The sequence below is a fragment of the Crassostrea angulata genome, chromosome 7 (genome assembly GCF_025612915.1).
Source record: "Crassostrea angulata isolate pt1a10 chromosome 7, ASM2561291v2, whole genome shotgun sequence".
Lineage (NCBI taxonomy): Eukaryota > Metazoa > Mollusca > Bivalvia > Ostreida > Ostreidae > Magallana > Magallana angulata.
In genome coordinates, this window is record NC_069117.1 from 16,225,131 (window position 1) to 16,238,510 (window position 13,380).

General features: G+C 35.1%; 2 protein-coding genes across 3 annotated transcripts; one reads left to right on the forward strand and one right to left on the reverse strand.

Moving 5' to 3' along the window:
* Positions 1-358: 358 nt before the first annotated feature.
* On the forward strand, positions 359-4,045 carry LOC128192208 (uncharacterized). Its single transcript, XM_052864715.1, has 4 exons — positions 359-2,476; positions 2,563-2,668; positions 2,822-2,905; positions 3,160-4,045. Exons 1-4 carry the CDS (start codon positions 379-381, stop codon positions 3,200-3,202), a joined length of 2,331 nt encoding a protein of 776 aa, XP_052720675.1. The 5' UTR covers positions 359-378; the 3' UTR covers positions 3,203-4,045.
* Positions 3,744-13,324, reverse strand: LOC128192207 (hemicentin-1-like). 2 transcript variants are annotated; one of them, XM_052864713.1, is made up of 15 exons: positions 13,037-13,324; positions 10,797-11,093; positions 10,257-10,547; positions 9,901-10,115; positions 9,484-9,645; positions 9,275-9,310; positions 8,150-8,297; positions 7,407-7,700; positions 6,840-7,130; positions 6,552-6,746; positions 6,356-6,448; positions 5,975-6,262; positions 5,734-5,865; positions 5,592-5,637; positions 3,744-4,475 (listed from the first exon to the last, which is right to left on the reverse strand). In XM_052864713.1, exons 1-15 carry the CDS (start codon positions 13,086-13,088, stop codon positions 4,199-4,201), a joined length of 2,817 nt encoding a protein of 938 aa, XP_052720673.1. In that variant the 5' UTR covers positions 13,089-13,324; the 3' UTR covers positions 3,744-4,198. The 2 variants fall into 2 exon arrangements, with proteins under 2 accessions (XP_052720673.1, XP_052720674.1); XM_052864714.1 differs by lacking the exon at positions 9,275-9,310 and having other exon boundaries at positions 3,753-4,475; positions 13,037-13,322.
* Positions 13,325-13,380: the final 56 nt, after the last annotated feature.

Consider the following 13,380-nt stretch of genomic DNA (forward strand, 5'->3'; position numbering starts at 1 on the left):
ATTGAGAAAACTTGGGTAGACGGATTTCTTCCGGATAAAAATTCAATAAACGAACAGTCAGTCAAAGGCAATGATCCATCACACAAAAATATAAAAGGTAATGAACCAGGACCAAAGACCATAAATTCTTTATTTAGTCTCACTGAAACCGCATCCGAGGACAAAAACGCTCAACTACAGCAGTATAGAAAACAATCAATCGCATCCAAACCTTTAGTTCCACCGAGGGTGCATTCTTCTGAAATGCATGACTCGGCATCATCAAACACTATTTCGGTTGTACCGAAAGTAAGAAACATCAATGATTCTAAACAGAATTATATCAGTTCTAACACACAGTCAAAGCCAAATTTGGACACGGCGATTAAAAAGAGGCCAATGTCGACACTATCACACATGCCCTCCTCAGTCACCGCCATCCCTTCACATATACCGCAATCGTCTTGGGAAAGAAGCGTTAACGATCGTATGTCTCACAAATACGGAAAACCGATACTTAGTGGAGGAAAGAGTGCAACTATGGCGGATCACCACCGAAAGGATTCGATAAAAGACGTACGGAGGTTAAATGTTGACAAAACTGAAAATAAAGTCTTTGACCGCATCAAACAACACGGAATTAATACACAGGAAAGTGCTAATGGTGTTCATCGGATACCAACAACCAGTGACTCGCTTATAATTCCATCAAAATCCAGAATCAGCATTGCAGGAGATATAAAAAATGACATCCATCAATCAAAACCACATAAAACATCCAGTTTTGTTGAAAACACCAGTACAAAAGACCAGACAAAATCACAATTAAATGAAGCACCACTCAATACGCCACAAAAGGTGAAGCCACCAAATTTGATATCTGAAGGTTTCCCATCGCGCATGAACAAAATAAGTTCAAATAATACTGCTGAAGAGACAGAAATAATTCCTGATATCCCAGGTCAAGGTGATGTTCATATAAAACTGCCTGAGATACCTACCCGACTAACGAAGGCTCTCGGTCAAAGAGATAGAACCAACAGTCACCAGAAAAGCCCACCTGCACCACCTGTTGTTGTCGAGCAAATTCAAATTCCAAATAAAAGCACATTTAGCTTCCCAAACTCCAATAAAACACAGGAAGCAAAGTCAACATCAATAGACGGAACGTTGGCTAATCTTCAACGTCCAGAAGAAACGGCTAATAAACTGAAACTAACTCTCCTTGAAACCGAACAAAAACCACATACAAGAGTTGCTGCCCCTAACGCTGTTAAATCAAACAAGCGTCAAGAAGCCAAGAAAAAGATTATACAAGCACAGGACATACAATTGATACCATATTCAAATGCCATTCCTTTAGACAAGATCATGCGAAAACAACAGAATCATTTCCGAAAGTCTCCTTCGATTCACTCGAGTACTAATATGCACGGATTAGGGAAAAGGTACGACAAGCCAGTTAATAGGCATAGCAAATCAAACACGATAGAAAAACATCCAAGCAATAAGGCTGATTTCAATCACAAATCTTCAGATACATTCAGGCTTACATCGGCCGAGATGATGAATACTCCTAACAAGAAAGAAAGAAAACGTCCATTGTGGACCACAAACAAAATCCTTAATCAAAACCATGTGAATTCAATCATAGTTCATCATAAAAGAACGGGAGGAGGACGAAATATTATTCCAGAGATGAAATTTCAAATAAATAAGAAAACACCATCTGGAAAAATCGCATCACCGAATGCTCGAGAGTATCAGTCATCACCAGTTAAAGTTGAAAAAATTACAAAACATCCGAAGGTGTCTCTTCTCTCAAAATATCAGAAAAAACCTGTGCAAAAATCAGAACTAAATGCTATTGTCGGACTAAAACGAATTTCTCCTATGGGTTATAGTAAACAAGCAGCCAATGATAAAAAATATAGGCAAAATCATCCTAATGGTCTTTCAAATTCTAATGGTCTTAAAAAGATGGTAGGTTCAGGACGGCGGTTCAACATCAAACCTAAAGCAGTTGTTACGGATTCTCCTAAGAAAACGACCCCAGTCGGTGAAAATAAATTTGAACAGGAAATGAATGGGCCAGCAAATGAAGTCAAACCTTCTGGTGGATTGAAAACAACGTTTAATCCCGCGACTGAAAATGAAATAGAAGTAGAAGGTGGTATAACGACTTTACGGAGTAGTTCCAGCTCTACTAGTCCAATCTCAGTTAGTGGAGAAACCGAAAGTGAGGGCGAAGAACAAACCATGACTTCAAAGATACAACAAACTACAGAACAATCAACATCTACTCAACAAGATGAAATGGAGTACGAGTATGAATATGAGTATTCGACAACAACAGACGTGAATGGCAGAATGGGCTCCGACCGAGACCCTTCTGTGGTTGGAACAGCAGGTGATAATATTTTCAGTGGTTCTTGGAAGGATGCAGCTCGCCAAAATGCGAGAGAGATCGCCCTGGAAATGGAAGGAACGTGGACAGGTTGGCTTAAAAGATCTAACTGTTGTATGACATTTGCTGTGCCTACTTGATTTCGTAAACTAATAGGATTTTTTTAACCTTTTCAGCTGTGAATGCCAGTGTCATTGGAAGACAAAATACATGTCCATCTTACAAAATGCGCTACCAGAGAAATGCGGTTGTCTTCGATACCATCGATGAACAATGCAGAATGTATGTTATGTGCTCTCTCTCTCTCTCTCTCTCTCTCTCTCTCTCTCTCTCTCTCTCTCTCTCTCTCTATATATATATATTTAGGCCTAAGATAATATATATTTCAGTTAAAGCCTAAACAAACTTTCTACCTATTGTGTTCTCACTTTACAGTATAATAACATGGAATAAGCGACAACAGAGGGAACAGGTGAAGGAGAAACTTTGGTGGGGTATCAACACTTACTATCGATCAAGGTATGCTACATGTAATACCACTAGAGGGCTCTGTAAACAACATTGTACGAGTACCTTAAATTAATTTTACCAACAGCTATCGTCACGATTAAGTACATTATTCAGAATACCTGTTATGAAACCCTGATCGCAAAAAGCCAATATGACAACGCTAATAAAAAAAATTAAGCGGTTTGAGGTTCCTCGTTTTAATTGTGTAGCCAAAGAATTTTGAGGAAAACACAGCTTAAAGTAAATGTAATTCTTTTCTTAAGGTCTGTATATGTACCAGTTGTGACGTATGTTGATCTTCGATGAATAATGAGAACAAAGAAACAGAGGGAGAAATCCAGTTGTTGTAGATGAACTGAAAGCAAAGGATGCGTTTTAAACTTGGATAGAAAAACTTATTTTTTATGACGCAGATTTGTGGCAAATGGTAGATATGATGTCTACATGTAAATTGGAGAGATATGGCTCGGAATGAAACTTTGATTGACATGGAATTTTCATATTATTTTTTTTCCTCACATGTGTAATGCACGGGTACATTATACGAGTAGAGCTATTCCTAATTAATGTACATTGTATGTTGATTTTGTAATTGCTTTTAAAGATTTCCCTTGTCTTAAGATTTTTTTGGTCATATAATATGTGAATCAGTTGAAGCTTGGATAATTATAATAATTAGTCACCATGGTGTGTATATACATTCATTAGTGTTTCATATATATTGTAAAATTTTTGGTTAAATTTCGAACATGAAATTTGATTAAGGATCTTTCAAAAATACTACATGCATAAAAATATGTATAATGTGCTTAAAATTATGCTTTATTTGTATATAAGACAATAATATGTACATATATTTTTAAGGTATATTTATGTACGTACATGATTTATAGAGATTATGCATAACATACTTTAACATACTTTAACTAAATTTTTGATTTGTCTTAGTAAAGAAAAGTAAGTGAATAGTATTTTGATATACGATGAATGTACATGAATATGCATTAAGACATACTTTTTTTATAGTGTATAATGTAAGTGATGAAAAATCTACAAATGATATTTTGATATACAATGAATGTACATGGTTATGCATAGAGTACAAATTGTAAGTAATGAGAAGAAATGTGATTAAATTTTACCTGGCAATTCATGTTTGACAAAAAAAACCAAATTGCAATTCTTTATATAAATGTGAATATACTCAGGGACAAAAGACATTTGTGAATCAAATGGAATGTAGCTTTGCTGCATTTATAAAATTGCACATTCATAACAGTATTTTCATGCAACGGTACCATTTCATTTGATATCGAGGAGAGAAAATCGCACTTTTTCTTGAGTGGACCCTGTATTGTAGCCTTCCTCCTCTTGATCAGTCAACACTATGTCCGGGGTGTTCAGTTTATTACGCAGAGGTACTCTTTCGTAAGAACCAGACTCAAAAGTAGACACGCTTCTTTGTGATGACGCAGACAGTGGCGGTGATGACATAGGCGGTCTCTTTGAATAGAAATGAGGCTCCTCCGTCAACTTTATGATTTTTGGATGATCTTCATTGAATGTATTGTTTCGGGGTCTAAAATTTTGAAATAAAGTTTGATTGATATAAAAACTGATTGTGCGATACTGGAAATGCAATTTAATTTTAATTCATTAACCGAGTAGCTTGCATTTTTTTAAAAAGTTTATATCGCTACATACAAGTATCCAAAAATGTAGTCCTGTAATTTACATGACCTTACTAGATTTGAATAAGAGACCCTTTCTTTTTACATGAAAATTTAAGTAATTGATAAATAACGAAATGGTGTTGAATAGTTTAGAGAAAACATTGTTTTCTCTAAACTATTCAACACTAACGAGTTATTTATCTTACTTAAAAAAATTCCCCCATTTGAGCCTCTAAGAAGCATTGACCCACTCATATATCCAACTGTGATGTCACACAAAAGTAAAATTCCAGCAATACCATACACAATAGCCTAACCAAACACACCTTTTTAATCATGGACGAGTGAACAGATGCGCATGTTATAGAAAACCATACCGCTGTACTGAGCAGACATAGATTTAGAAGATGATTTTTTTAACGCAAAGTACACACTTGTACAATGTATATAGAGATCTACAATTCCTGGAAAGACACGGATACCGTTTGAATGCATGATATTTTAAACTTGCAAGGAGAAAGGAAAAATCAGAATTTTGACGTCAATTAACAGACGATGATTCATCTAAAAATTGATAGGAGTCTTATGAAGTCATAGTGCGACAATATTTCCTATATTGTTAAACTAATTAGAGTGATATGGTTCAAGGTTCAAATGGGAAGTCTAAAAGTTTATGAAAGTGATTTACATGTGATCCCGAATCTATCAAAATTAAGAAAAGGAGATATTTCTGCAAAACATTTATTCGTGGCTTATCGGATATACATTTATGGATGACAAAATTCTGTCTTATAAATTTGGATTTATATTGGAAATACACGTTTCAACATTTTTTTCAGTTTTCTTTGTTTAATGCCCTGTTGGATATTTGAATATCCAACTGATTGACGGTTGGATATTAAAAATATCCAACTCCTATCAGTTGGATATTTATATATCCAACACCTGCTGGTTGAATAGTGAAAATAAACGTTGACTAAATACAATGGGTGACGTCATAGAAGTTTTTTAATGTTACATACAAACGTGGCCGAGACTGGCGAAGTCTTTCAAGGCTGTCCGTGTCATCTGAAATAAATCGAAATAGAAAGAGTAGAAAATAGAGATTACACTCACAAATGTAAAGACTTATCATTTTGTATACACCGTCTTGTCGAGGCTTACATGCGTAATTCTTTTTCTTCGCTCTTTGGTTGCATTTTACATATACTCCACAACACACGATCGCCAGGAAAACGACGACACTACCAACTATTATAGCAATCAACAAAGGAGGACTTGTTGCTAGGGATACCTCTGAAATATAAGCCGAGAAAACGTTAAGTAAACATGTACTTAGTAAGACCTCTGAAAATGGAATACTCTTTAAATCAATTTCTCAAAATACTATCAAAGTGACATTCACCTTTGACATCAACTTGTAAACGTGATGAGGCCGAGCTAAAGTAGCTGGACTTCGCTTCACACGTGTATTCTCCAGCCTCGCTTCCAGAAACGTCAAACACAACGAGATGGCCATTATCAAGTCCGCCGTACGGCAGGAACGTGACACGAGACGAGAGTTCAGAGAGACTCCTCCCATTCTTCTTCCACACGACTGACGGGGTGGGGTACCCAGCTGTCTTACAGTACAAGTGGAGAGAGTCCCCCACGTTTATTGTCTTCATTCCGTCAAGCATAGTTTTGGGGGGTGCTGTTAAGTGAATGATGAACAAATTTTAAAACTTCAACGCTAGTAATTTCTGGAGACATATATTCGTAATTAGGATCATATCTTCTATTTTACCATATATTTCCATGGTTATCGACACCTGCTGCTGAGCAGGGGACCCCACTTCTAGGAGTATGTTGCATTCATACTTTCCAGCGTCCGATAGTTCTAAATAGAAATTAATATAATGGTTTTAAATGGGTTATTGCAATGCTTCCTTTTGCTCGATATTAAGTTCTACCATATGGTATAAAATAAAATTATTACTAACGTGTACGGGTGATTTGAAGAGTCCTTGAGTTTGGGAAATAATTCATTCGTCCGTGAGAATCGAGGTCTTTTATGGAATTCCCTTCTTTTGTCCAAAACATTTGATACGGGACGTCAGTTGGCAGACCTTTTACGTCGCACTCTAGGTACATTGTCTGGTTGGGCGTGATTGCCTGCCAGGAACCGTTACCGCTGACTATACGAGGAAAAGAAACGTTGAATTAAATTTTATGGAAAATCATATACTAATACGAGAATCCAAAGTAACTTGTTTTTTTCAAAACCTTACCTGAGAGTACATTCACCTCCCAAGTCCGGGACATTTCACCAATCCGACAGGTGTAGTTGCCACTGTCAGTGACATCGACGTAAGGTTTCCGTATTGATGACGTTACAAAAACAGCTCCGTCGGACTTCTTGACGTCTCTGGTAATTTGGAATTGTCGGTTGTTAATATCACCACCAGCGTACTCCCAGGAAAAGTCACGGCGATTCAGTGACCGGTACTCACAGGACAGGTGTACAGCGTTCTGAGAGGACACCCAGTACCTGTCTATCTTTGGACTTTTTTCCAGTGTCACTGTCAGCGACAAAGCAATCACAGTAATTTTCAAAAATATAAAGGCATATGAGTATACCAGTACAATAGAGTGCTTTAAAGGATAGAAATGAAATCAACAGTTACTAAAATTTTGCGAGATCAGTCACAGATAACAATGTCAAAGTGGAAATGAAGTATATACAAATAATAATAAACTACATTTTTATTTGATCAAAAAGCGCGTAATACAAACAGGATTAGATTATTAATATACAATGACGTACATCGTTGAATTCTCTATCTTGTGATACTCACTTGCATGGACCGTTATAGTTTCACTGAAGGTACTGTTGGGGATAAAACACGTGTAATTTCCTGAATCCAGGAACTCCGTGGTGGCCTTAGTGATTGTGTCTGTAATTGTTACTCTTCCTCCGGATAGCTGTTCCTTGGAACTTCTTCTGAAACCGTCCACCATTCCCATGCGAACATAGTCTTTGGACCAAGACACAACGTCCCTTTTGGATCCAGTGTATTCGCACGAAATCTTCAACGTCTCTGGTACCGGCAAATTGATGGTTTTTCTTATCGGTTCTAATATTCGTAAATCTTTAAGAGATTAAAATTTCTATATTAACGTTTACAGTATATTCTAAATGAAAGACATAATTAGAACCATTTTAACATGGCCTTGGACATTCCGTTGGATGTAACTATCTATTTCTTGTGTCAAAACAAGTTAAAATGACGCTGGTTTCAAGCGAAATATACACCGATTGCGTAGTCTTCGCTCGAAAGCCAGACAAATCTTGTTGATTTCAGAGAGCCTTGGCTGAATGGCTAGCAATGATATAGACAGGCCTACGTCACATTGCGTTTGACACGACTACCCAAAGTCCAAGCTCTTGTTAAAATGGTTCTAAGTTAAGCATATTCGCTCAGTGTACGTTTTAAATTATGCAAATGTAATTTGTATGCTAAAACCTTAGATTTACTTTTCTATCATTATATAAAATAAGCAAAAACACCCCCAGAAAACCAAAACTTGTGCCACATACTTTGGGGTATGAGACATCCTTTGATCTCCAGCCTCAGTGCTATGTTCCCGTGCCAGGCTGTGGGAGAGATTCTGATGTACTTGGTTATGATGGGGGAGGGAAGGTCATTCTTCACAACCGTGCCCGAGTCAGTGTTAGCGCGGAAATACTGTCAAACAATAAAACAGTTAGTTACCTTAATACGAGACAATAAACTAGATTAAAGGGAAAACTATGGGCGAGGACAAGCAACGTGTTGTTATAATAAATCTAAAATTAATGAAATTAAAATCAGAAAAAAATTCTACAACGTAGATCAAATTTACTTTCTAAATATACAAATAAAATAACTATTTTTAAAATACTTTAAAAATGTAAAATTTCGAAAAAAAAAAAAAAAAGAGTTCTGGGTTTTTTTTAATTAAAGATTATCGTATTTATCTTAGATTTCATATTAAAAAATGATATTCCAGTGATGTACAAAGTAACGATAAAATAGAAATAGGTCAAATTCTTATCTAAAAAATTTCAAATGATTTTGAAATTCTTTCAAACGTTCATCGAAGAGAAAAGGATTCGAAATTTCTTCAGTAATCAAATATTATCCAGTACCAAAGATTATCTGAAAAATCTTAATTACAAGAGGGAATGTCGTTAGCTATGCAGAAAACATTAGCGCGATATCTTTGTGTTTGATATGCTGATAGATACGCTGTTATTGGTTGTAAGCTTTTATATATTGATGGGTTTAGAAAAGATTGACAGAAACCACATGAAACAAGTTATTTTGGTTCCCCTGAAAGAGGTTAGAGCAAAGTGGGTGGAATTATTTTGACAGATTCAAGCCCTTTTTAATATTCTTTAAATACTTTTTTAACATCTAAAAACTGATCTTGAATCTTTCCACATTCGAAGTTATCCAATGACCCGTGTATGAAAAAAAATAGCAAAGAAATTTCTCATATTGATAAAATAAAAAGATATAATCACATGATTATGTTATACATCTGTACATTTTACACAGCTTTTATATATATGTATATGATGTACATGTAGAAGTTTTGTGGTTTATTATTTAGATATCATGTTACCTTCCCACATGTTAAGGCTATATTGTGTTAAGCCAAAATAAGAATGTCACTTTACCAGGATATTTTTCGACCTACGTATTTGGGGATTGTGCTGAAATCAAATGACAGATATAGTGCAAATCGAAATCATCCTCATTTACATCGTCAAATGAAAATGAAAATAAATAAAGGTTTTAAACACTGTTCTCAAATTGTTTTTTATTCTTACAAAAAGTGATATTTTCATCAATTAATACGGTAATAATGATAAGAATAATGACTTACCAGGTCATTCCCTGATTGGTCTTTGTATTTTTGCCATGAGACGCCATCTTGGCTGAATTGGACTCTGTACTCTGTAACCCAGTCTGATTGGTTACAACAATTGGATTCAAATCTACCTTGAGTCCAAATTGAGCGAACAATGCTTTGTGCTTTGAATGCAACCTTTAAAACCAACAACAAAAATTAACGCAACGAGGACATTTTCGCAAAATAATAAGTAGGTACAAGTAATTCAAACAAAATTCGCAAGAAGAAAAAGTTCGTCCGCTAATTAACAAATTATAGAATTTTATATGACAAATTATTTTGACCATTAGGAGTTCGTGCGAGTAACAAATACTTGTAAAGGAAACATCTATTTGATATATCTAGTAAATATATATGGACCAAGTTAAAATTGGGTATAAGAAGTCTCACTTGAATCCATTCGTTTTTGTCCTTGTCGTTTGCCACCCATCCTCCGCCCATAATGACGTAATTTCCGTTCTCTATTTGTACACGTACGTCCTCTAGATTTAACCTTGCTCTCTCTGGACTGTCCCTGTATATGGAATCTTCATAATATGACGACGCTGTCATGTGACTATCAGGGACTCCGTGTGGTCCAGAAACCAAAAGGTTATTGCATTCACCTTAAATTGAAAATGTCTTCTTTCCAGAATGTTTTGATATTTCGTTAATATTTCTTTTCAATAAATAAATCATAAAGTCACTTTCATTCCTTTACATTTTAATAATAATATACATATTGATAATAATTTTAAGATATTAACCCTGATAAATTTCCAGTGTAACCGTTTTGGATAGAGGACCCGCAGTACAGGTGTAATCGCCAGAGTCAGAGAAACTAGCCCTAGACTTCGATATATCTACTTTCGTAAGTACAAAGTTGCCTGTTTGTACAATACTACCGACGACAAATCCACTTTTCTTCAGATCTCTACCGGATGAAGAAGACCATGTGACGTCCAGACGATGGCTTCCTTGATATTCACATGTCAGTGTCACCCGCTCGCCTTCAAATGCTATCACTCGTTCAGTTTTCGGAAAAATCTTCAGTCTCCCTGTAATTATTTTAAGAAAAAAATTATATCACAAAAACACATTTTCATATTCTTCACAATCAATAAGTGTTTGCAATTGATACCAAAACATTTAATTATTCAGTTAATAAAGCCACAGAAACTACACTATGGTAAAACATAGATCCATATTTTCCAAACACTGATGCCTATCGAAATGTCCAAAATTAATTAAGCTTTTCAAAGTTTTCAAACCTAGTCGATGAGAGAACACAAAGTTAGATTTAATACCTTTGACAACATTGATTTTGACGCTTTTCATGGCATTATCTGCCCTGCATTCATACATTCCAGCATCATCAAAGTTGATGTTTGACTTCATGTATCGTAGTCTTGTCGTCTGCTGTCCATCAACGTCAGTAAACGCGTCTGACGTAATGGTCACCTGATCGCTGACGTGTGCAAGGCTCTCATTGTGATACAGTTGAACACTTTCATGATATTTTGAAGAAAATGTACAACTGATACTAAGATCTCTTCCATATCGAGCCCATTCCTCAGACTCTGGACTAATTTTCAAAAGAGATGCTGAAAAATACCATGAACATTCTTATAGTGTATGATCTAGATGAATAGAGTTTACAATCCTCACATATTTTTGGGCAACGTTTAACGAATGTAATGGGTTTATATTAATATTTTATTAATAAATCGACATTCAATGTTCGGTTTTGATTGGTTTTTATGTTTCATTATTATTCAAGTTTGTTGGGTTGTTTATTTGGTTGGCTTTTGTCGTTCTTATTTATATCCATGTCCGAAGAATTTTTCGTTTCTTATAATATATTGGACATTTTATCAAGCTGAAAAAGAAATATTAGAGAGTTTTGTCTATAAATTATAGTATTTTAAAATCAGCTAGTAAACGTGTTTCCATTACTAAACACATGAAGTGCGCGATGTTTAGCGCGCGTGACCCGAAAACTGACTCGGGTATCCTGCTATTTAATGGGTTACTTATGAAATAAATACTAATTGATATCAATTGAATCAATCACCAGAGCCGGTTTGTGTAGTCTGAATTGTTAATTGGGAGGTGCACAGATTGAATGGCGCTAATGGCCGATCATGACAGGAGATAGAATGTGGGGTCTCTATCTCAGTATCTGGATATCGGGATAATCTACGTACAGTGCTCAGTACCACCCGGACAGGCCAGACAGTCTGTCTGTTTGTCTGTTTTGAATATTTTTATTGCATTTATAATAACACATGTATACAAAGGGTTTGAACAAAAGTTTTTACAACTTACGAGGTTCTCACCTTAAAATAAATATGATAAAATATGGCATAATAAAGACATGAAATATACGCTACAAAACAAGAATGGACATACAGTAGTAGATATATGATTAAATGTAAAGTACCAGTTTGTTAAAGTCTCCTTGTATGTGTCAAAGGAAGTTCGACTAGGCTGCAATATTGCAATCAATCTTAATTTTGGTATGAATTCTAAGAGCTTACATTTTAACGCAAATTCTGAAGGTATATGACAAAAATGTGTTTTTCATCGTATGAGTGATTGTTTGCTCCAACACTGTATAGTAATATTGGAGAAAACCAAACGATAAAATTACAGCCGTAGTTTTAAATGCAGCAACATTGACGATTTTCCCACAACGGTTTCATAGCTTCCACTCTACACTAAATTGTATACAGATGTGTATTCAAGACAAACTTAAATTTCTCCGTTATCACGCACACAAGCAATTTCAGAATTCATCGTTTGTTGTTGTTGTTGTTTTTTTTAAATAAGTAAACTTCATATATACGTTCTGCTTAATAATAGAGAGGTTGAGATTTCAAACGTGTACTAGTACGTGTACGTGAACTAGGGGAATCACCTAAATTTTCGCGTATTACGTCATCATTTTTTGTGACGACATGGTTTCTACACGTTCTCTAAACTTGTAGAGTGTCGTCTACACGTAAGTACAAACGTGTAGCTTTTTACAACAAATAAAATCTTATTGATGAGTGAGTGTATTCATGTGATACATTATATAGATTTTTAAACTTCATTGAATGAAAATTGATAAGAAATTTACCATTTAATTGGAATTAACTAAATAAATTCATGTCACAAAACTGCGTCGATTTACGTACACATTTATATCCTACAAGTTAAGAAATCTCAACTGATAAATTACAAAAACGTGTACGTGTAGTTTTAACACATGTACGAGTACCCGTACACGTTTAAAATCTCAACCTCTCTAATATGTTATGAATGTATATTTATTTTTCCTTTCGTGCATTGCATTTGTTGATATATACTGTATAACAAATTTTCCATTTTAAAATGTATTAAACGTGTATGTCTTATTTTATTTTGATGTGCTTGTAGAATCAAAGATTTCTAAACTTTTGTCTTTAAACTTTTAATGTAACAGAAACCTGTAAACCTATACTCATTGATATGACCTATACAAATATCAATAATCTTTTATATTAAAAAAAAAACTGCGTACCTGTTGTTTGATGAAAATACAGTAATAAAATAATCCCAAGGAATAAAGTCATTATTTCCTCTGGTTCGTCAAAACTTTAGAAACACCATAACCCGATTTTCTACCAAATCACAGGTTAAATATCTAAAACAAAATTCCTAAAACTTCCTTTGAACACAGACTTGCAAGTCAGGGCGACAAAAAAACTCGAATCCAAAAGGAATACGTCATGTCAACATATCAATACACTTTTTTCCCCTGTGTTCAAGGGGTCGCTATTTTACTTGACTTCACGGGGTGATTTTTCTGTATGCCACCTGACATCGACACCGCCGGTACTCCGATAAGATTGCAATGGTCCGACT